This window comes from Schistocerca nitens, chromosome 3 (genome assembly GCF_023898315.1).
Source record: "Schistocerca nitens isolate TAMUIC-IGC-003100 chromosome 3, iqSchNite1.1, whole genome shotgun sequence".
Classification (NCBI taxonomy): Eukaryota; Metazoa; Arthropoda; class Insecta; order Orthoptera; family Acrididae; genus Schistocerca; species Schistocerca nitens.
Window position 1 is genome coordinate 993,596,253 of NC_064616.1, and position 25,343 is coordinate 993,621,595.

The 25,343-nt window shown below is 40.9% G+C and overlaps 1 protein-coding gene across 4 annotated transcripts in view; it reads left to right on the plus strand.

Moving 5' to 3' along the window:
* Positions 1-25,343, plus strand: part of LOC126249056 (biotin--protein ligase) — a 399,528-nt gene that overhangs the window by 132,924 nt on the left and 241,261 nt on the right. For all 4 annotated transcript variants that reach the window (XM_049950694.1, XM_049950692.1, XM_049950691.1 and 1 more), the window contains one exon: positions 4,346-4,447. In XM_049950694.1, the coding sequence (XP_049806651.1) occupies positions 4,346-4,447 (102 nt within the window). The remainder of the gene's footprint in view (positions 1-4,345; positions 4,448-25,343) is intronic.

A 25,343-nucleotide genomic window follows, 5' to 3' on the forward strand; every position in this document is an offset into this window, starting at 1 on the left:
CACATGTGTTCCAGCAGCGGTATGAAGAAAATAATAGTAATAATAGAATTATCCGATAACTTCACACTTCACAGTGGATTTTCTCGAACTAAGAAATTTCCTGAATTAGTGAAAATTTCAAAATGGCTTCACATCGAGGCTATGATGCCTAGAAGAGTCTTTACATCCTGCTAACACAAGAATAACATAATCCCCGGGTCAGAAGCTTGCTTCTAGTTCAACATTTAATTGACTCGCATTTTTTCCACCGTGACTAATTTTGCAAGCTAAGCACACATCACCCGTCATAGCACACTCCTGGGGCTGGGAAATGTGGCCACAATGGTCTGGTGGAACGAACTAGCACAGGTGCTATGCGTGGGTTCAGGCATTTACTTTTAAGAGGCACAAACAGATTTACTTTACCCCTGGTAACCTCAAGAGAAAGACGTTATAATCCAGAATCCGCATTGAACATCACGTTCCTTCATTACCAACTGAGCAGAGCCGGTTGACATTGGGAAATGAGATAGTCGGAAGTCATGGTAAACAGAAATACTGTCGCCAGTAAACTTACTTACATTAGAAAATTTTATTTTATTTGACTGATAGCCATTTAAAGAAACAGGGCTCTTATTTTACTTGTACTTGATTCAACTAGAGCCGTTGAAAAATTTGGTGCTGGACTGTGATTCGAAATCGTATCTCCTCTTTCGAGGATCTGAATCTCTTGGGAAAGTATAGTTCAATCATTTTGTTTATTTTCCCTTTTCTTCTCTATGTCTCCTCCTACAGTAAGTATGTGGGTCCGAAGCCTGATCCAGTACAAAAATATTCATAATTTCATTTCAAGACCTATCATGTCCACACCGGCCTGCTAGTGAAAATTAACGTGCATTTTTAATGTCTGTTCATGTGTTGCCAACAATCGCAATAGGTGTCGTTATTTCTGGTCAAACTCGCACACATCTTACTGTTGGTGAGGAAGCAATTGATACTTAAGCTACATTCATCAATGATAAAGGACAGTAGGTGTGTGGTTTGATTGTCGCTCAGGCACAAAAATTTGTATCCTTATTTTAGATTCAAACACCTAGCAGCTGGTAAGAAAAACCGATACGTAACATTTGATTTTACTTAGTTAACAATCCGATTACGTGTTGGGTTTGTATCTCCGTCACAGAACTTCACATCATGCGCTTGATCTTTAAATGCATGCACACTTTGTTACTTCTGAATGGAGGTATATCAGACATCGCCAATATGATTAGATTAGATTAGATTAATTCTTGTTCCATAGATCATGAATTTGACATTTCGTAATGATGTGGGATGTGTCATTTTCATGAAAGATTTCTTTACATACCATGATTCAATTTCTCTCTCTCTCTCTCTCTCTCTCTCTCTCTCTCTCTCTCTCTCATTCTTTTTTTATATTTATCTCTCTCCTCTCAAACACACACACACACACACACACACACACACACACACACACACACACACACGCACACATAATTTTTTTTTTTTTTTTTTATTTGTTTGTTGTGCAATTCAGGCCGTTCAGATACTTATGAGCATGACTGTACATACATCTAGTAAGTTTGAGAAATGCCTGCCGTCATTAATTACATGATCGTTTTGGTGCAGCTATGCTGATCAGTGCTACACCATATAGCTTTATGGATCCTTTTGTGTGGGAACATAGTGCTACCAACCGCTATGTTATGTGATAGTGCAAACTGACCTACTGTGTCCATTATCATTTGTGTATTATGGAGGCTATCCTTTCCTATTGCGGGATGGTAATGATCTTCCTTTCCAATGTATCCATTGAGGTCTCCAATAATTATTATAACATCATGCCCAAGGCATCTGTCATAGGCTCTCTTGAGCAGCTCATAGAATTCATCTTTATCCTGCTCATCTGCTGTTTCTTTAGGTGCATGTACTTTGATCAAAGAATAGTTTGCGAATTGGGTCTTCAATCTCATTTTTGAGTTTCTAGATGTTATTGCAGTAAATCCACCCACTGTGTGTTTGAATTTTTGTCTTACTGCAAACGCTGTACCAAATTCACGGTTGCTGTCTGGACCCTAGTAGGAGATATCCAGCTTCCCATATCAAGCACTCAGTGTCCATTCCATTGCATTTCCTGTAGTGCAGCTATGCCTGCCTTGGTTTTATCGAGCTGTTATAGTAGTGAGCTCATGGCCCCCGCCCTGTAAGCCGTCCCTGCCCTATGTTGTGTGACATACTTTGTCTGGCCCCTCCATCAAGACCACTCTGGCTTGGGTGACCCTGCCAGTAGCTGCGCTACCATCGATACAGCTCTGGACTTCAACAGACCACAAAGACCACGCAAGCCCTCCCACCCGGCACTGAAGGTGCCTCTGACAATGTGGCATCCCCAAGGAGGGAGATAAGCTGTTTAGTGTGGCTATTTGTGCACCAGATACGGAGGGGCCATTTACAAACAGATAAATGTGCTTTGTTTTGTTTTTCTTCTTATTGATTACCTTCATTAGGTACAACAGAAACCAATAAATATTACTTAAATGTTCTGTACCACCTGCTAAAAGAGTCATCTTGACCGGGGTTTGCAAGACAGAGCAAACAACATATTTCATTATATGACAATACACGTGTCTAATAATAAGAAAACACAAGGAGTTGAAGTACAAATAGCTGATGCATCTACCCTATTTACTGGATTTGGCATCCTGTAACTTCAACAAACTTCTGCATCTGCCTGAAAAACTTTTTGTGCTCAATGAAGAAGTTATGACAGCCATAGAAGGTTATTTTGCAGAATTTAGAGAGCTGAGCTTAAGGGATGGTAACTACTCATTGGAAATGCTAGACTGGATTAATCAAAAACCAACTATGTTGTAAAATAAAATGCATTTTTTACTAAATGTCTTTCACTGCTAGGCTGAGAATGTATTGCCTCAGTCCTTGTATGAGTATGTGTACAACAACCAGCTGAGACCTTCTATCACTTCTATTACTTGAATTTATGTAGATAGTTGTAGAGCCTTTGTCCACAGCAAGGATCAAGTCAAGGTCTGTCTTGAAGTGGGGGATCATGGTTCTTTCTGTTGCTGTGATGTTGGATTCATTAGGAATGATCTAGGAAGAAAGTTGAGGTGCGGTTGAAGGAGAGGAATTTTTGGGAGGTTATCTAGTGGTGATCAGGTAGGAAATGGTGGAATAGCCCAGGGTTGATCATGGTTGGATAAGAATACAAAGTAAGTGACACATGATTTAGTGTTAGCTTTGTGTTGAAAACAATGATACATGTCTGTCTCGGGTTTTGCTCCATGGGACAGACTCCTGTGAAAGGCCCAAGTGCAAAACGTAAGTCTAGATTTGCCAAAGATTTCCTATTTCAACCTTTTCACTAGCAGTTTTTAACCCATCTGTGGCAGGGCCACCTGTGAAAGCACCCGTGTCATTAATCCATCAACTTTTGCTGTAATTACTCCAAAGCATTCTATGAGGGTATGGCAGCAAACTAACTATCCAACTCCACAAGCTGTGGTTGGTAGTGAACTATACCACCCAGTTCTGTAGCACCCTCTTCAGCATAATGTGGTTGACTACTGAATCCCCCTCCCCCTCCAACACCAGATTTTATGAATTGCACAAAATATTGTTATTCCAGCCCCCCCTCCTTGTCCTCCACCAAGAGAATGCCATTATAGTTACTGTGTGAAATGCATGAGCAGTCTATTTCCATATTTATCCTATCTGAACAAATACTCTGTTTCTAATTACCTTATTTTTGATAGGATGTTAAATTCTAATCTTCATTCCTTTCACAACACCCCGATCTCAGTCTCTGATACCCCTGCTCATCACCGTCTCTATTCGCTTTTCTCTTCCCACCACATTCCATCATCTTGCCTGCATGTGATCCTCACATTCCCCCTAGTACTTTTCTGCTCTATCTTCTCTTTCTCTATATCCTGAATCTTCCTCTGTTAATATTTTCTCAGCCTAACTCTTTCCAATTCCCTGCACGGCCTGCTGCCTTCCCACGTAGTGGCCAGCTGCTTCAGCCACACAATTCTGCATACACCAGACCAGGATGATCCTTGCATCCTTGCTAATCTCCTCTTCAATGTTTCTTCTACCATCCTTTCTTATGTGCTTGTTTATTTCTCCATGACTATCCACTTGATGAAGTTAGATATAACGTCTTATAGTTATTTACATTTCATATTTGATTTTATACAAGTTCTGTGAGACAAAAAAATATAATAATACAAGTAAATTAAGTAAAAGTACCACTATTAACAGCTACATACTCAAATAATACCAGTGTTTGCATTAAGCTGTTAAAAAGTGTGTTGTGTTTTTTTAGCTGTGACCGTTGAGGGACATCCGTACATCACTGGTTACACCAGTCCGGTTCCAGTTCGACGTTATTTGGGATATAGTCATCTACCATTTGTGAGTGATCTAGGTACGTTTTTTAAGGTTTGCTTATATTTTTTATAAAAAAGCTATAGATTATTATAACACATCTTTAAACTTAATTTAGTTCACCATCATACTGAATTCCAAAAAAAGATCATGTTTATAATTCTCTTAATTTTCCTGTGCATATTTTCAGGATGTAAAAATGTACCCATTATGTAGCTTCAGATATACTCTGTTTTAATTTTCAGATGTATTTTATCTACAAAAATTATGTTCTGCATCATGTGTACTTGATATTTCAGGTTTTGTATTCTGCAGTCTCTTAGAAATAAAGAGTTTATGCAAAATCAGCTTAGAAAAAATTACAGTGATAGAAGGGATCAAAATAAATTTTGTATGAGAAGACACAGGATTTGTCCAGAAATTAATGCATCACAATCTTTTTTTTAATTGCTTGGATAGTTCCAGCAGCTTAAAATTCTTCAAAATATGACCCTTCTACATCAGTACATTTTTGCCAGCATGATTTCCATGCATCCTAAGCTTTCTGGAATTCCTCAATTGGGATGGTCTTCAGAGAAGCCATCGAAGTAGCTTGTGCACTGTCCACTGACTCAAGGTGCTTTCCTTTGAGATCCCATTTCAGTCAAGGAAACAAAAAGAAAAAACAATGGCTGCGAGGGTCAGGTGGAGACTGTAGAGCAGCTGTGACACCATTGTCACATTGATATGCGTCAGTTAGGCCGTGACAGCATAGGTGGTGTGAGCCAGTGCATTGTCATGGTACAGTTACTGCGATGCGCAGAGCTCCTTCTGGACACAGGTGACTCTGTGATTGTGTCTGGAGCACTACCTTGTAAAACTGAGCAAGTCCAATATTTTTGACACAAAGAAAACACTCGTTCAGTGGACTGAATTCAGTAACTGACATGCACAAGTCACGTGGTCATCTGTTCACCATATTGTCAGGTATCCTGTGCGGGCGACCTCCTCTCGACCTTCTCTAAACATCTAATGCCACCTGTTTTGAATGCGATCTGGAAGGGCAATCATTCATGAAGGCTTCCTTAAGCATTTGAATAGTTTTAAGTGGTATCTCGTTGGGCTTCATGCAAACCTTTAGTGTTCACTGAAGATTTCTTCATCCTAAGTTCGATGAACCACTACATAGAGGTTCACACAACAAGCCATCCTAACGCTCTAAGAGCATGGAGACAATTGAGTGAGTACCGAACTACCGCTAGAAAGCTAAGGGTGCCCCCCTCCCCGCCCTCCAACTGGTTCGATCGCTCAGTGACGTATAGTTGTCACAAAAAATTGCGATGCATTATTTGCCTGCATCATAAGGAAAGCAGAAAGTATTAAATAATCTCTCAATCTTCAAGGTGAGTTATATTTTGTGGTGAGGCGTGAAACATTTATTGACTTACAAACAAAAGGCACAGAGCCTTGCTAGCTTTCGGAATGCAGTTCCTTTTTAGAAAGCGCTGGCAGGTCGATAGAAACACAAACAAACACATTCATACCCACAAAATTCTAGCTTTCGCAACCAATGGTTGCTTCGTCAGGAAAGAGGGAAGGAGAGGGAAAGACGAAAGGATGTGGGTTTTAAGGGAGAGGGTAAGGAGTCATTCCAATCCCGGGAGCGGAAAGACTTACCTTAGGGGGGAAAAAGGACAGGTATACACTCGCGCACACACACACATATCCATCCGCACATACTCAGACACAAGCAGACATTTAGCCATGTTATGTATTTTAGCAAACAAGAAAACATTCAGAAGAAGAAATGAATCATGTGAAGTGTGGCTCTTAAAGAGAAGAAATTTCTCGCAGGCTAACTTTCTTTCAAAACTGAAATTCTCTGTAAGAGAATTCAAAAATTAGATGAGTCATGGATAAAGGCAATTATTTGTTCTGCTATTGTTGGTAACTCCTTTACATACAAAAAATAATTAATTAATACTGATAGTCATCAATTTCTCCGCATTAAGTGGGAGCTAAGGGAAATTGTGAGGACACCTAGTCACAACCAAATCTGGTACTGTATGCTTCGACATTTGCCAGCAGCATCCAAGGAAATTCTCCTTGAATGTTTTAATTTGATATGGCATCAGGCCAGTTTCCCAACTCATGGAGAGAGGCAATGTCTCTCCTCAAACTAGGAAAGGACCACATGTGTGCCCCAGTAGTTACTGGAGTGTCACCTTAACAAACTGTGTAGGAAAGACCGTAGAGCAAATGGTTAACCATCGTCTGGTCTGGTTGTTAGAGACCAGGCAACTCCTTAACCACTCTGTCTGGATTCTGGAGATTTCAGTCAACTGTTGACAACCTCACCCTGCTAGCGGTGACTATTCGGCAGACTTTCCTATGTAAACGTCAATGTCTTGGTATATTATTTGACATCAAGATGACATACAACACTACTTGGAAACACAATAGTCTCATGCAGCTCCATCTGTCGGGCTTTCATGGCTAGCTCCCCATCTTCATACGGTCTTTCCCTATCTAAGTGGTTTTCTAGGTTCCATGTTGGTTACATGCTGTCGGAACATTTTGAGCAGGAAAATAGTGTACCTCAGAGCAGTGTTTTAAGTGTTCTCTTCTTTGACATAGCCATAAACACTATCACATGTATGGTAAGGAGTCCTGTGCAATGCTACTTATGTGAGGTGATTTGCTATTTCCTGTTCCTCCTCCAGTGTTGCAGCAGTGACTTGTCAGTTGCAGCTTGCTGTGCAGAGCTTAGAGGAGTGGGCTGCAAAGACAGGTTTTCACTTTCCTGCAGATAAACGTGTGTGTTCATTTTAATCAATTCTTAATTTACCTGACGACTTGCATACGAGGGGTACCGTTCTACATTTTAAAGGCTTGGTGAGGTTTCTGGACCTCATTTTTGACTCCAAATTGTCATGGTTGCCACACGTGAGAGGCCTGAAAACCAGAAACCTGAAGACACTGAATATCATAAAGTGCCTGAGCCACAGCTCTTGGGGAACAGACAGAGTGCATCTGCTCCAGTTTTATAGGGCTTTCACGTGTTCACGTCTAGACTATGGGTGTACAGTGTACGTCTCAGTGAGTCTTTCTTACCTGAAGATCATCAACACTATCCACCATGAGGGGATTAGGCTGGTCTCGGGTGCGTGTAGGACGAGCCCCATTTCCAGTTCTGTGCTGAGGCTGGGGTACTGCCACTCACTATCCGGAGACAGCTCCTCATGGTGAGTCGGGCACATAAGTTCCTCACAGCTCTGAATTCACCTGCATACCATACAGTTTCTCATCTGCCTTTGGAATGCATTTTCTTCAATCGTGAATGAGCAGCAACGCTGTTTGGGACCCAAATGCAATGTGTGCTGGAGTCACTTGGGTGGAACACGTTCGACCCGAAATTCAGGGTTTTAACCACCTGCTGATACGGTTATTGCACAGACCCAGGGTAATTTTAGATTTAGCGCAGTACAGGAGAGATTGCACTCTTGCATATGTTTGTAATACTTTATTTTCTGCCATTTTAACTGAGCACCCCAACTGTACAGCTGTCTTTATGAATGAGTCAAAACAAGGGGACTCCATTGGTTGCTCTGTTGTTTTCCCTATTGTGTCCTCAAGCTCTGACTGCCTCAAGACTTTATTGTCTTCTACGCAGAACTGTATGCAATCTTACGGGCACTGGAGCAGGTGAGGTGTGCTTAGAATGCTAAATTCCTTGTCTGTTTCAATTATCTAAGTACCCAACAGATAAAGTAATCCAGAATATCAGTGATGCCTTCCTCCAGCTGCAATGGCTGGGGAAGGAGGTGTCTTTCTGCCGGGTACCAAGGCACGCGGGTATTGCGGGGAATAACGGGTGGATGTAGCGGCTAAGGAGGCATGTAGCGATCCTCAGTTATTTCACTGTGCCATCCCCCTGCATGCTGTCATCTTTCTGTTCAGATACGGAGCCGTGAGTCAATGGGAAGATGAGCAGCTGGAAGTGATTAAAAATAAGCTGCGTCTAGTAAAGCTCACTGTGCAATCGTGATGTACCTCCTTTCAGCCTCAGAGACAACGGGATGAGATCCTCGTCACTCGTCTTTACGTAGGTCACAGTCAGACAAATGGCTTTTTGCTCTGGCGGGAGGATCCTCCAATGTGTGGTGCTCGTGGCCTACAGATAACTGTATGCGACATTTTACTAGATCGTGTTTTATTTTCGGACCAGATGGCAGTGGCAGATTTGCCCTCTTTTTAAGTGACATTGAAATGAATTGGGTTAGAGTTTTAAGGTTTTGTGATGTGCACAACTTGTTTCCAAAAACTTTAGGATGATATTAATAATATGTTAAGAGGATGGCAGGTTCACCTATGTTTTTTGTTTGTGGGCAGCCAGTCACATTTCTCTGTGCCTTTCTTTTAGCTCTTCTGTGGTTTTACTACTGTGTTAATCCCTGGAATAGCACCTTTCACCCTTCTCCATTTTATTAAGGCCTGCGAAATACTGTGACTGTGTGGATCAATGCGAGTGAGGTGGGAGTGAGTAAATGAGTGACATTTTATAGGTTTCCTCCTCACTGTGTGGCAATGATTTTAGTCATTTTATTCACATTCATTTCTTTTAATGTGTTTAAGGGCACCTATAACCTTGATGTTTAGGGCCAGTAAGCGACACACACACACACACACACACACACACACACACACACACACACACACACACACACACGGAAATCGTGAGGCAAAGTTAGACACAAAAAATGGTACCTTAATAATTTGATAATTGCACAAACTTCTACATTTACATCTGGCTGAGGGTACTTGTGTACCACTGTTACTTCCTCCTTTTCTTCTTCCAGCTGCAAATGGTTTGCAGGAAGTACAGTTGTTGGTAAGAGTCCATGTGAGCATGAGTCTTTATAATTTTTCAGAATATATGTAGGTGAAATCACTGTAGTGGTTTATTATTATATATTGTGTCTCTTGCAAAAAGCACTTTGTCCAGTAATATAGCCATCACACTTCATTTGTATGCTGTCAACAATCACTCACGACTTGAGTCCTTATTTTTTATCCTTTCTCTCTATTTAGTAGGTATTCTGATATTATTAATCTTCCTTAATACATCACCATTTGTGGCATTTTACTAAATCTATCTTGGCTTTCTTAACAGTGTTTAATGTTTGTCCCTGTTTTTAATTTTTTCATGATATTGCTTGTCTTTGAAAGACACGGTTTGCTATCTCATAAGACACAGTTTGTTATCTCGTATTCGTACATTCTTCCCCGAATCCGTGGGACATTGTGAAATTCATTGCTCAAAACTTCACTGGCGGTAAAAGGTATTTTAGTTCTCCTTTTGTGGACTGTTCAGGATGTCACCAGCCAGCAAGACATCTACATAGAAATTGAGGAAACCCTTAAGATTCGTACTACTTAATCGAGACCTCGAGGAATACCTGTTCACGTACAGTGGCCTTTATCTCCGCCTGGGCACGTGATCCTGTCGGAAAACCATTTGTAAGACCAAAATGAATAATCTGTACAGTTAAAAATATATGGTAGTCATGTGCTGATGACCAATTGTAACACTCCCTCCACTTCAAGAAAGAGAGCACAGGGGAGACAGGTGAGTGGTGAGATACTTCTGAGAAGGTGTTAGTGTTGTATGATTGGAAATGGCTTGATTCCGTTAATCTTTAATTACCCTTCTAGAGAATATAGCAAAGATAGACATGAAAACCACATCTACCCCACTAGTACAAGTTTATATGCCAACTAGCTCCACAGGTGACAAAGAGGTTGAAGAAATGTATGACGAGATAAAAGAAATTATTTGGATAGTGAAGGGAGACAAAAATGTAATAGTCGTGGGGCACTGGAATTCGACAGTAGGAAAAGGGAGAGAAGGAAAAGTAGTTGGTGGATATGGAATGGGGGTAAGGAATGAAAGAGGAAGCTGCCTGGTAGAATTTTGCACAGAGCATAACTTAATCATAACTAACACTTGGTTCAAGAATCATTAAAGGAGACTGTATACGTGGAAGAAGTGTGGAGACTCTGGAAGGTTTCAGATAGATTATATAATGGTAAGACAGATATTTAGGAACGAGGTTTTAAACTGTAAGACATTTCCAGGGGCAGATGTGGACTCTGACCACAATCTATTGGTTATGAACTGTAGATTAAAACTCAAGAAACAGCAAAAAGGTGGGAATTTAACAAGATGGGACCTGGATAAACTGAAAGAACCATAGGTTGCAGAGAGTTTTAGAGAGAGCATTAGGGAACAATTGACAACAATGGGGGAAAGGAATACAGTAGAAGAAGACTGGATAGGTTTGAGAGATGAAATATTGAAGACAGCAGAGGATCAAGTAGGTAAAACGACACTGAAGAAAAGAGAACAACTTTTATGAATATGAAGATATCAGATGGAAGACCATTTCTAAGCAAAGAAGGGAAAGCAGAAAGGTGGAAGGAGTATATAGAGGATCTATACAAGGACAATGTACTTGAGGACAATATTATGGAAATGGAAGAGGACATAGATGAAGATGAAATGGGGGATATGATACTGCATTAAGAGTTTGACAGAGCACTGAAAGACCTAAATCGAAACAAGGCTCAGGGTGAATACAACATTCCATTATAGCTACTGATAGCCTTGGGAGAGCCAGCCCTGGTAAAACTCTACCATCTGGCGAGCAAGATGTAAGAGACAGGCGAAATACCTTCATACTTCAAGAACAATATAATAATTCCGATCCCAAAGAAAGTAGGTGTTGGCAGGTGTGAAAATTACTGAACTGTCAGTTTAATAAGTCACGGCAGCAAAATACTAACACGTATTCTTTACAGACGAATGGAAAAACTAGTAGAAGCCGACCTTGGGGAAGATCAGTTTGGATTCCATAGAAATGTTGGAACATGTGAGGCAATAGTGACCCTACAACTTATCTTAGGAGATAGATTAAGGAAAGGCAGACCTATGTTTCTAGCATTTGTAGACTCAGAGAAAGCTTTTGGCAATGTTGACTGGAATACTCTCTTTCAAATTTTGAAGGTGGCAGGGGTAAAATACAGGGAGCGGAAGGCTATTTACAATTTGTAAAGAAACCAGATGGAAGGTATAAGATTCGAGGGGCACAAAAGGGAAGCAGTGGTTGAGAAGGGAGTGAGACAGTGTTGTAGTCTATCTCCAATGTTATTCAACCTGTACAGTGAGCAAGCAGTAAAGGAAACAAAAGAAAAATTCAGAGTAGGAATCAAAATCCATGGTGAAGAAATAAAATCGAAGAAATAAAATCTTTGAGGTGTGCCGACGACATTGTAATTCTGTCAGAGACAGCAAAGGATCTGGAAGAGCAGTTGAACGGAATGGACAGTGTCTTGAAAGGAGTATATAAAGTGAACATTAGCAAAAGCAAAATGAGGATAATGGAATGCAGTCGAATTAAATCAGGTGATGGTGAGGGAATTAGATTAGGAAATGAGGTACTTAAAGTAGTGTATGAGTTTTGCTATTTGGGGAGCAAAATAACTGATAATGGTCAGAGTAGAGAGGATATAAAATGTAGACTGGCAATGGCAAGGAAAGTGTTTCTGAAGAACAGAAATTTGTTAACATCGAGTATAGATTTAAGTGTCAGGAAGTCGTTTCTGAAAGTATTTGTATGGAGTGTAGCCATGTATGGGAGTGAAACATGGACGATAAATAGTTTAGACAAAAAGAGAGTACAAGCTTTTGAGATGTGGTGCTACAGAAGAATGCTGAAGATTACATGGGTAAATAACCTAACTACCGAGCGAGGTGGCGCAGTGGTACGACACTGGACTCGCATTCGGGAGGACGACGGTTCAATCCCGCGTCCGGCCATCCTGATTTAGGTTTTCCGTGATTTCCCTAAATCACTCCAGGCAAATGCCGGGATGGTCCCTCTGAAAGGGCACGGCTGACTTCCTTCCCCATCCTTCCCTAATCCGATGAGACCGATGACCACGCTGTCTGGTCTCCTTCCCCAAAAACCAACCAACCAACCAAATAACCTAACTAATGAATAGAATTGGGGAGAAGAGTAATTTGTGGCACAACTTGACTAGAAGAAGGGATTGGTTGGTAGGACATGTTCTGAGGCATCAAGGGATTGTTAATTTAGTATTGGAGGGAAGCACAGGGGGTAAAAATCGCAGAGGGAGACCAAGGCATGAATACACTAAACAGATTCAGAAGGACGCAGGTTTCAGTAGTTACTCGGAGATGAAGAAGGTTGCACGAGATAGAATAGCATGGAGAGCTGCATCTAAGCAGTTTCTGAACTGAAGACCACAACAACAACAGAGAATATTTGGCAGAAACACCAGCAATGAAACAGACCAATGAACTCCAAAGCTTTAAGCACAACACACCTAGCTTAAACAAGATTACTACTGTGTATGGAGACGTTATTGAATTGTGTTGCCGTAGGCTTTACACAGCAATCCTGAAGAGCAACCACTACAGACATTAACAATATTAAAGGTATCATGGTGGGCAGAAGGTTTTTAACTTTCCAGTGACAAATCTTGTTTAAAGTGGAATAAAATCTCGGTTTTCAAAATCCACTTGAATATAAGTCTTAAGCTTACCATAGCGCCCTCATCAACAAAGTTAAAACTACTAACTGCTGAGATTGACATGATGTCCTTATGTGAAAAAAGAAGTGTATCCTAGAATTTTCAGTACTTGGGAGGAAATGTGCAGTGCTTAAGAAAGGTAATGTGAGAACTACACAGCAGACCCAACCTGTTGTGCGACCAGTTGATGTCATGAAGAACAAGTTGTCTTTCGAAATTGCCATGTACTAGTTTTTGTAACCATCTATTAGCTTTATTTTTTTTTCAGTACCCAAGTGCCATTCCATCTCTAAGTATGTAACCCTGATCTCTCTTAAAATGATTGGATTGTTATTGAGCATGGGTCACCTCTCTGATAATTAAATGATTCATTGATCAAGATTTTCATCTTATCAGATTTTATTTTGTAACTAGTAGTTATATTCCAGTTGCTGCTGGCAACATGAGACTCCAATGACACTTGTGTTAAGTAGTTGTGCACACTGAACTCGTGCTCTTTTTAAAATAAAGAGTAGTTTGGTCAAGCTATGAAATAGCTGTAAAGCTCATTATGGAACAGAAACACGCTGTCCATCATAAAAGATTTCCCCAGTTCTGCCACAATGTAAGCTGAAAAAAACCAGATTCAGAAAAATAGAAATCATTAGCACCTGCAAAAGTTAGGAAAAAATTACAAGATCTTGCAACTCTAAGTCTCCTATCTGTAAACTAACTCTTCATATGTAATCTTGATTGCCATGTGTAGTTATAGAGCTTGCCATAAACAACATGATTAGAATTAGAGCTGGGTCGTTCATGAATGAATGGATCCAAAGGAATGCTTTACTAAAGTGAATGGAAAGACCAGGGAATGACTACTCACAAACGAATTTTCACTATTCACTTTGGGCGTAGTCAGTCTCGTTCCCAGGAACGGTCATTCACCTTGGTCACTGTCATTCCCATTCCTGGGAATGACTGTTTGCTTTGGTCACGTTTGGTCTTGTTCCAGGAAATGATCATTCACTGTTTACTTCAACAGGTCTTGTTCCCACAATAGCTGTTTTCAGTCACTCATGTTCTTTTTTGTGTAGTCACTCGATCCTCATTGCACTTCAACTTTTTTAGAACTATAACTTAATTTTTCAGGCAAAAAATAGTAAATTTGCTTACCTCTCCATTTTAATCAACTGTAGAACACATACTTATCACAAGGCAGGCTTTCTTTGACCAAGCAAAATGAGCAGCCATATATACAAAGATGATGTGACTTACCAAACGAAAGTGCTGGCAGGCCGAAAGACACACAAACAAAATGTCTGCTTGTGTCTGTGTATGTGCGGATGGATATGTGTGTGTGTGCGAGTGTATACCTGTCCTTTTTTCCCCCTAAGGTAAGTCTTTCCGCTCTCGGGATTGGAATGACTCCTTACCCTCTCCCTTAAAACCCACATCGTTTCGTCTTTCGCTCTCCTTCCTGATGAAGCAACCGTCGGTTGCGAAAGCTTGAATTTTGTGTGTATGTTTGTGTTTGTTTGTGTGTCTATCGACCTGCCAGCACTTTCGTTTGGTAAGTCATATATACCGAACGAAAGTGCTGGCAGGATGATAGACACACAAACAAACACAAACACACACACAAAATTCAAGCTTTCGCGACAAACTGTTGCCTCATCAGGAAAGAGGGGAAGGAGAGGGAAAGACGAAAGGATGTGGGTTTTAAGGGAGAGGGTAAGGAGTCATTCCAATCCCGGGAGCGGAAAGACTTACCTTAGGGGGAAAAAAGGACAGGTATACACTCGCGCGCACACACACACATATCCATCCACACATATACAGACACAAGCAGACATATTTAAAGACAAAGAGTTTGGGCAGAGATGTCAGTCGAGGCGGAAGTGAAGAGGCAAAGATGATGTTGAATGACAGGTGGCGGCAACTTGAAACTAGCGGAGATTGAGGCCTGGTGGGTAACGGGAAGAGAGGATATATTGAAGAGCACGTTCCCATCTCCGGAGTTCGGATAGGTTGGTGTTAGTGGGAAGTATCCAGATAACCCGGACGGTGTAACACTGTGCCAAGATGTGCTGGCCGTGCACCAAGGCATGTTTAGCCACAGGGTGATCCTCATTACCAACAAACACTGTCTGCCTGTGTCCATTCATGCGAATGGACAGTTTGTTGCTGGTCATTCCCACATAGAATGCATCACAGTGTAGGCAGGTCAGTTGGTGAATCACGTGGGGAGGATTTCATGAAGGATGGATCTCATTTCAGGGCAGGATTTGAGGAAGTCGTATCCCTGCTGGAGAGCCACATTCAGAGTCTGGTCCAGTCCCGGAAAGTATCCTGTCACAAGTGGGGCACTTTTGTGGTTCTTCTGTGGGGGATTCTGGGTTCGAGGGGATGAGGAAGTGGCTCTGGTTATTTGCTTCTGTACCAGGTCGGGAGGGTAATTGCGAGATGCGAAAGCTGTTGTCAGGTTGTTGGTGTAATGCTTCAGGGATTCCGGACTGGAGCAGATTCATTTGCCACGAAGACCTAGGCTGTAGGGAAGGGACCGTTTGATGTGGAATGGGTGGCAGCTGTCGTAATGGAGGTACTGTTGCTTGTTGGTGGGTTTGATGTGGACGGACGTGTGAAGCTGGCCATTGGACAGGTGGAGGTCAACGTCAAGGAAAGTGGAATGGGATTTGGAGTAGGACCAGGTGAATCTGATGGAACCAAAGGAGTTGAGGTTGGAGAGGAAATTCTGAAGTTCTTCTTCACTGTGAGTCCAGATCATGAAGATGTCATCAATAAATCTGTACCAAACTTTGGGTTGGCAGGCCTGGGTAACCAAGAAGGCTTCCTCTAAGCGACCCATGAATAGGTTGGCGTATGAGGGGGCCATCCTGGTACCCATGGCTGTTCCCTTTAATTGTTGGTATGTCTGGCCTTCAAAAGTGAAGAAGTTGTGGGTCAGGATGAAGCTGGCTAAGGTGATGAGGAAAGAGGTTTTAGGTAGGGTGGCAGGTGATCGGCGTGAAAGGAAGTGCTCCATCGCAGCGAGGCCCTGGACGTGCGGAATATTTGTGTATAAGGAAGTGGCATCAATGGTTACAAGGATGGTTTCCGGGGGTAACAGATTGGGTAAGGATTCCAGGCGTTCGAGAAAGTGGTTGGTGTCTTTGATGAAGGATGGGAGACTGCATGTAATGGGTTGCAGGTGTTGATCTACGTAGGCAGAGATCCTTTCTGTGGGGGCTTGGTAACCAGCTACAATGGGGCGGCCGGGATGATTGGGTTTGTGGATTTTAGGAAGAAGGTAGAAGGTAGGGGTGCGGGGTGTCGGTGGGGTCAGGAGGTTGATGGAGTCAGGTGAAAGGTTTTGCAGGGGGCCTAAGGTTCTGAGGATTCCTTGAAGCTCCGCCTGGACATCGGGAATGGGGTTACCTTGGCAAACTTTGTATGTGGTGTTGTCTGAAAGCTGACGCAGTCCCTCAGCCACATACTCCCAACGGTCAAGTACCACGGTCGTGGAACCCTTGTCCGCCAGAAGAATGACGATGGATCGGTCAGCCTTCAGATCACGGATAGCCTGGGCTTCAGCAGTGGTGATGTTGGGAGTAGGATTAAGGTTTTTTAAGAAGGATTGAGATGCAAGGCTGGAAATCAGAAATTCCTGGAAGGTTTGGAGAGGGTGATTTTGAGTAAGAGGAGGTGGGTCCCGCTACGACGGAGGACGGAACTGTTCCAGGCAGGGTTCAATTTGGATGGTGTCTTGGGGAGTTGGATCATTAGGAGTAGGATTAGGATCATTTTTCTTCGTGGCAAAGTGATATTTCCAGCAGAGAGTACGAGTGTAGGACAGTAAATCTTTGACGAGAGCTGTTTGGTTGAATCTGGGAGTGGGGCTGAAGGTGAGGCCTTTGGATAGGACAGAGGTTTCGGATTGGGAGAGAGGTTTGGAGGAAAGGTTAACTACTGAATTAGGGTGTTGTGGTTCCAGGTTGTGTTGATTGGAATTTCGAGGTTTTGGAGGGAGTGGAGCTGGAAGTGGGAGATTGAGTAGATGGGAGAGATTGGGTTGGTGTGCAATGAGAGGAGGTTGAGGTTTGCTGGAAAGGTTGTGAAGGGTGAGTGAGTTGCCTTTCCGGAGGTGGGAAACCAGGAGATTGGATAGTTTTTTGAGGTGGAGGGTGGCATGCTGTTCTAATTTACGGTTGGCCTGTAGGAGGATGCTCTGAACAGCCGGTGTGGATGTGGGAGAGGAAAGATTAAGGACTTTTATTAAGGATAGGAGTTGACGGGTGTGTTCATTGGCTGAGTTGATGTGTAGGTGAAGGATTAGGTGGGTGAGGGCAATGGATTGTTCAGTTTGGAACTGGTATAGGGACTGATGGAAAGAAGGGTTGCAGCCAGAGATGGGAACTTTAAGTGTGAGGCCTTTGGGGGTAATGCCAAATGTCAGACAAGCCTGAGAAAATAGAATATGGGAGCGTATAATCTGGCTAGGGCGAAGGCATGTTTGCAGAGGGAATGTAAATAAAACTTAATGGGGTCGTTGTGGGGGTGTTGTGAGGGTGACATGGTATTAGAAGGTGGAAAGTGTAACATGAGGCTGAAATGAAAATGAAAATGAAAATGAAAATATATGGGGAGAGATAAAGGTGGACTGGAAAGTAACTGGAGATCTGGTGTGAAAAAAGGTGAGAAGGTGTTGGTTACAGCTGGGCTATGTTGGACTTGGGTTGGTAGACAATGATGTGCACAAACGTTAGGTGGTTGTGTTGCCGCCAAAACACGTTAAAGGACGGAGAATTAGGGAAAATTTCGAAAAAACTGCGTGTAATATATTGAAAGGAGTGGTTTTGTGGTGGCAGATTATGAAAATGAGGCTAACAATTGTCTGACGAAGAAATAATGACGTTAAAACCTGTGTGAAGCGGATAAAAATTATAAGTGATGTGGGAAAAACGGAAATGGAAATAAAACGAAAGTTATTAGAACTAGCCGAAATGGTTGTTTAAAAGGTGAAAGGAACTGTTTGTGAACTAGAAATGGTGGATTTTATAGCGGCGGTAGTGTTGAAAGCGGTAAAAAAATTTTTTTGGTTATGGTTTGGAAGTGGGTTACGTATTATTAAGTATATATAGGCGGGATAAAATTGTATAGCAGATTACGGTAAAAAGGAGAAGGTGAATACAAAGTGAAACTACTGGCAAAAACAGAAAATAAGACGACAGAAAAGATTTCGAAATGCAACAGTGACAATAACAAACGTAATTGTTGGGTTCAAATTACTGATATCAATATAATAGAGGGAAACATTCCACGTGGGAAAAATATATCTAAAAACAAAGATGATGTGACTTACCGAACGAAAGCGTTGGCAGGACGATAGACACACAAACAAACACAAACACACACACAAAATTCAAGCTTTCGCAACAAACTGTTGCCTCATCAGGAAAGAGGGGAAGGAGAGGGGAAGACGAAAGGATGTGGGTTTTAAGGGAGAGGGTAAGGAGTCATTCCAATCCCGGGAGCGGAAAGACTTACCTTAGGGGGAAAAAAGGACAGGTATACACTCGCGCGCACACACACACACACACACACACATATCCATCCACACATATACAGACACAAGCAGACATATTTAAAGACAAAGAGTTTGGGCAGAGATGTCAGTCGAGGCGGAAGTGAAGAGGCAAAGATGATGTTGAATGATAGGTGGCGGCAACTTGAAATTAGCGGAGATTGAGGCCTCGTGGGTAACGGGAAGAGAGGATATATTGAAGAGCACGTTCCCATCTCCGGAGTTCGGATAGGTTGGTGTTAGTGGGAAGTATCCAGATAACCCGGACGGTGTAACACTGTGCCAAGATGTGCTGGCCGTGCACCAAGGCATGTTTAGCCACAGGGTGATCCTCATTACCAACAAACACTGTCTGCCTGTGTCCATTCATGCGAATGGACAGTTTGTTGCTGGTCATTCCCACATAGAATGCATCACAGTGTGGGCAGGTCAGTTGGTAAATCACATGGGTGCTTTCACACGTGGCTCTGCCTTTGATCGTGTACACCTTCCGGGTTACAGGACTGGAGTAGGTGGTGGTGGGAGGGTGCATGGGACAGGTTTTACACCGGGGGCAGTTACAAGGGTAGGAGCCCCTAAGGTAAGTCTTTCCGCTCCCGGGATTAGAATGACTCCTTACCCTCTCCTTTAAAACCCACATCCTTTCGTCTTTCCCTCTCCTTCCCTCTTTCCTGACGAAGCAACCGTTGGTTGCGAAAGCTAGAATTTTGTGTGTATATTTGTGTTTGTTTGTGTGTCTATCGACGTGCCAGTGCTTTCGTTTGGTGAGTCACATCATCTTTGTTTTTAGATATATTTTTCCCACGTGGAATATTTCCCTATATATATATATATATATATATATATATAGACAAATCTCAATCATGTTTTTAATTGTAGTGTAAGAAAACTTGCATAAAACTTTCGATTTTCATGGTTTTTCCAAAAATAAAATGTGACACTTGCAAGGAACACTTTTGAGTGCAAGGTTGCAAAAGGCCGGTGATGTTTACAACATTCGATGCCCCACATGCATGTCTACCATGCATGCACAATATTGGCTGTTAACAGCAACAGGGGCAGGACTGGAGGTATCCAATGGTGAGCTCAGCAGAAGGCTACAGAGCATAGTCGACGATTTATGTCACAATTGTGCTAGAGTTCTAGTGCTGTTGATGCAGAACAATTGCAGTGATAAACAAAGCAAACATTGCTTTATATCTACAACAACAGTTGAGGAAGTTGACAGACTTTTCATCAGATAGCAACCCAAGGAATTTCACAGAGTGAGGAAAAAGTGGCAGATGAAATATTAGCATTTCTGCAAGATGTCATTGGAATGTGTGGTGTCATATAGGCTCGACTGTGTGGACAATGTACATGAGGAGTACAATGATGATGATATGTGCTTAACAAGTGAAAGTGATATTGAAAAAGGTATTGAGCCATGTAGTTCACCCTCCTTGTCAGACGGGGAGCCATAAATCCCGTCTCCAGTGAAATGCAGTAAAGGACAGTTGTTGTCCATGGAGTGGATTCTAAACATAATTACAGACATGGAAGATCACCCACAGCATAGTAAAAAAAAAACAGTTATGAACAGATTTCAGTGACGTCCGCTGCAATATGTCTATGTAGTGAATAAGAAAAACTACATATATTCAAGGGAGGACAAGGCAAACTTATTACAATAAATGGTGTTCGCATGTTTCGAGGATGCTCGTTACAATTTACAGGATGTGCATATAGTGACCTACTACATTATGCACATCAAATTGCTTGCGACATAGATTTCAATCATTTCGAGGGACGCAGTGGATGGTTGCGTAACTTCAAATAGTGCTACAGAATTGGAAGATGTAAGATAATGAAATTTCAAATAAAGCATCAACTTGACGATGCACAGCAAACTCCAGAATTGACCCAAAATTTGTAGACGAAATAAACAAACTTTTCCCATAGTTCAGTGAGGAATGTGTTTTCAACTCCAATCAATTGGGAATTACCGCTACCGAGGGAGTTTATTTCAAGATCAATTATCATCAAAGCTTTAACACATCCTTATACAATTATACTGACTATTAATCTGGATGGTAAAGTGGATAGAAAGTTATTTATTGTGCTGCGAGAAGTTGGAGGGGCTCTGACCACTACGATCCTTTCCTGAATGCGAGATCTTGCAAGGGCAGTAGGAAATATTTACATTACAGCAAGCAACAGTTGGAAAATGGGTCTAAGAGAACTACAGCTATGGTACAAGCACTGCTTTTGACCAATAGCTGGTCAAAATAACTTGCTTTGCTTGATTTCTGATCTGCATACGAAAATCATAATCCTTTAGAGCAAAGTATCATTGCTGAAAAGTGCGTGACATTGCAGTTCGTACCACCTGGAACCCCTGAACAAATTCAGCCTCTGAATGTTTGTCTTTTCCATGTCTATAAGACATATTATCGCACTATCTGCAATTATGCCTTGAAGGGTAGGTCATTTCATGATAATCTCTATTACAGTCTCTTTTGCATTTGGTTGCATGCCATAAATTTCCATAAGTTCTCATCACCCCATAATAACAATGTGATTCTATATACATTCTTTAAGAGAGGATATCTAGCATCCTGCATGGTTTGTAGCTACCAAGGATTTTGCCTTTGATGTTGATCGTGCAAACCATTTTTCATTTGGTGTTCATCGCATAAGTTAATGGTCTGTTTTGAACATTTATTGAATGTCAAAGGTGTCCATATTTTGAAGTGTAATTGTGCATCCCATATGAGGTTGATCTGTGCTGCACCTCCCAGATACTCAGTTTCATTCACCATCCTAATGCACATGGTGAGTCATTACTAGCTAATATTTTCCCTGTCATAACCGTTAACACAACATTTTCAAATGAGCCTTACTAAAGAGTGTGCTTGTGACCACAGGGCTCAAGGATTGCATGTTTGAGATACTCTTACTTTTCGAGTTTAGTTGTTTCCTTCTGGCACCCCTTAGTTTGTTTTCTTCGCAGAAAAAAAATGAGTTTCATGTGATTTCAGCTCAGTACTGAAAAGGGAACTAGTGCCTCTTCATTTGAAAAATCATACGATGGCATAAAATTGTATTTACTTTTTATCTCAAAAAGTATTGTTTACAAGTAGCTTGTTAACAAAATACTTTTTTACTTTCAACTTAATTGGTTTAAATTTATAATACAACCTTTAAACCTTCTAGTCATTGAGCATGTGAGGCAAATACAATGAGTAAATCACATTTTAATTGTAATACTTATTCTTAGATGAATTCTCTTTCTTGCTCTGGAACCATGTGGGAATACTCAGACAAAACTTGATATATTGTTTCTGTTCCTTGTTTTTTTGTAAATTATTTATTAGAGTGTTTCATGAGCTCAATGACTGTCTCAGCTGGATAATTTACAACTTCTAGTTTAGTAACTATATGTATAGTGGTGACATGTTCATTTTCATGCCACAGTGTAGAATCTGTCTTAAGGATCTAGTCACTCAAATCAAATCTGTTTAAAAGTACCATTGTTTTATTAGAAACTAACTGTTCAGTCCCATTAGTCATAATTTATGGGATTTGATTGATTCTTGTTTGAATGCTTATATATTTTTGTCTGTTGGTTCTACTTCACGATTCAGTGCAGTGACTTTTTTCGTTTTTGATTCAGGAGATTAAGGCACTAGAACAGATGCCAGGGACCATAAATGATATTTCTGTTTTTATAAAGTGACATGATATGTTTCACTATCGACGACCTGATATACACATATAAAGTTTTGAAATAATTCAGAAATGCAGATAAAGTGGTTTGGCTTGTGAAGTAGCACGGTCTCGTGCTTCAGCTTACAGATGGAAATAGAACAAATTGCAGTCTCTTCTTGTTTTTGTGATTCAGATTTGTCATGGAACATAAACTTTTTTAATAGATAAATGACTTTCACCATCCACCTTGCGTGATGAATCACCGTGGAGCATGGAAAGATACTCCATGAGATGGTTCTTCGAGAGAAGAGTTCGCTGTTAATTAAAAAACTGTCAATATAATCCTCTCATATATCTTATGCCTGCAAGGTAAATACTAGAGATCTTTTTCCAGAATGTTTTCAGTCAAAACAAACGCACCTCTAAAACTGTTGGTATTAATGCTGTTATGATAGAAACTAATGATTTAACTAAAAAGCCATTCAGCCAGAGTTTCATTGAAAAATTTTTTCCTGCCTTTCTCTGTTATAAGTTAAATGACCAAAATGCGCATAAAATTGTCAGCATTGAGCTATTAATGACCTTTGCTTTTCTTTTTGAATGTATTTATGAGTAAAATTTATATTTTAAATACATAAATATGTGTTTAATGAATTGTTTAATTTCATATTCATTTCACTCTCGTCTGTTAATGGCTGCCTGTGCTCACTCAGAAGTTCTCTTTCTCAAATAATTGGTGATTGATTCCATACATGAACCTTGGGGCCTGTTTCAACTGTTGACTGTAAAAATCTTCAAAGTAATAATGATGTGTGCTATGCCATCAAGGTTTCTTTTCACTTATGAAGTTCCGACCATCTCCCAGCATATTTTTATAGTTGAGCCTAGTGCTGATACGAAGCTTCTAATTTTAGTACACTAGTTATCAGCTCCTGTGTGTGAAGTTATGATTTTTCAAATAAATATTTATTTCATATATAGGTAGTATAACATTTTGATGTGCAGTTCATTTACTCATCAGCTCATTGTAAAAGAAAACTATGGTCTAATTTTTTATTACAGTTTACTTATAGTCACTTCATTTTAGCAATGCCCGTAGATTATTAATTATTTTCAATAAATGATCGGAGAATGAAGTCATTGTATTTGTTATGACTACAAACATCCCTTGAAAGTGAATGATGACTAGGGTTGTCTGCACTCCGTCATAAATCCGTACTTCTATTCAGTCTGCTCCAGCACCTCCATATCTGGCTTGTGACCAGTGAGCCTTCATGTCAGGTGACTGATGCATCCAGTTTAGGAAATCAAATTAAAAAACCAGTCTGCATAAGGTAATCAATGAATTTATCATGCAGATATAATACTTGTGCATTGATGTAGCCCAAGTCACAAGAAAGGTTCCCCTCCCCCTACAAAATCAAATAAATGTCCCTCTATTTGTTTGTTTGACCTTAATAACTCATATACTAAATATTATTGCAATTAACTTATGATACCACATGCCAACTCAATGTCAATCATGAGACATGAAAAGTAGAAGTGAGTGAGTAGGGAAGGATTTTGGAACTTAATGTTTATTTGGTAAGTAAAATATCAATATACCCAGATTGTGTTTATATACTGTTGGACATGTAAAAAACATTATAAAACGTCCCCTTTGAACAATTATACAAGACTATGCTTAAACTGACACACAATATTTTTAGCGCAACGCAATCTGACTCAAAAATCCCTACAAAAGAATGGCCCTGACTAACATTAACCTATACCTTTCACAAATCACTTACCTCACCAAAAATCTTCGTTACTCGAACTACTGCAATACAGCGAGCGCCACTACTGCCAGCTAAATAAAAGATTCAAACTACGGAAGGCACTAACTACTGATAGGCGTAGTTAGCAAATGAAAGATTTTAACAGAGAACAAACAATGTATTTACCTTAATAGTGTTGAAAACTCATAATATACATAGCAGTTCATGATATCCAGTATTACAAATTTCAAAACTCCGCCATCTCTCTCCCCACATCCACCACTGCTGGCGGCTCACCTCCAACTGCGCAACACTACGCGCTGTTCACATCCAGCTGCCCAACACTACAATGGCAGACAACAATGCAAACTTGCCACAGACTGCACGCAGCACAGCCAGTGATTTTCATACAGAGCGCTACGTAATGTTGTCAATAAGAAAACAAACAGCCTACTTACATAGCCCCATGCTCCCCACAAAAAAATTTTACAAATTGTTTTGGGCAGTGGCCAATAATGATTTGATAAAATTTTTCATAATTACAATAACAAAGATAATAAAATACAATGTTGGTCAAAAGCTAAAATTTTCTCACAGTCCATAAAGACAGTCCTGATCATTCATCACAGTAAAACTGCCGTTTCTTTTCTCAAAGTCTGAGCAGTAAAAGACAATGCACATGGAAGTAGTGGATTTCCATGCAGTCTTGAAGAAGTAGTGTTGTCCTTCCAACGGAAAGACAGTGCTGACTCTTGACATGCTGACAGGTAATGGGCCACAACAGAGCAAACCCACTGCAGAGTCAGTCGAAGTTTTGAAGAATATTGGTAGGTAGGTCATCAAAGAGCAGACCCACTGTAGTTCTGGTAGAGAATATGGTATTGGTGAGTCATCAAAGGTGCAGACCCACTGTAGCCCTGGTAGAGATTGTGGTATTGGTGGGCCACCAGAGGTGCAGACCCACTGCAGTCCTTGTAGAAATAATGGTATTGATGGATCATCAAAGGTGTAGACCCACTGTAGTCCTTGTAGAGATGGCCAGCAGCCATCTGCTGCGACTGTGCAGGTGCACAATCACCATCGAAGAGTCTTGCAGAGAATATAGCAAGTCCATAAACCACCACTTGTGCACTCACACAGTTTTTGGAATTGTCCTTAGAACAAGCAATGCTGTTATCCAGTCCCTTGCTGAATTATTAACACACGTGCAAACACTAACAGTCCCTACTTCTCACATATTGTCCATATACTATGACCAACAGAAACGTGTGCAGTGAAATGTAATTTACAAGTTACTTAATTTGATGAACTGGTGTCAATTACAATTTTATAAC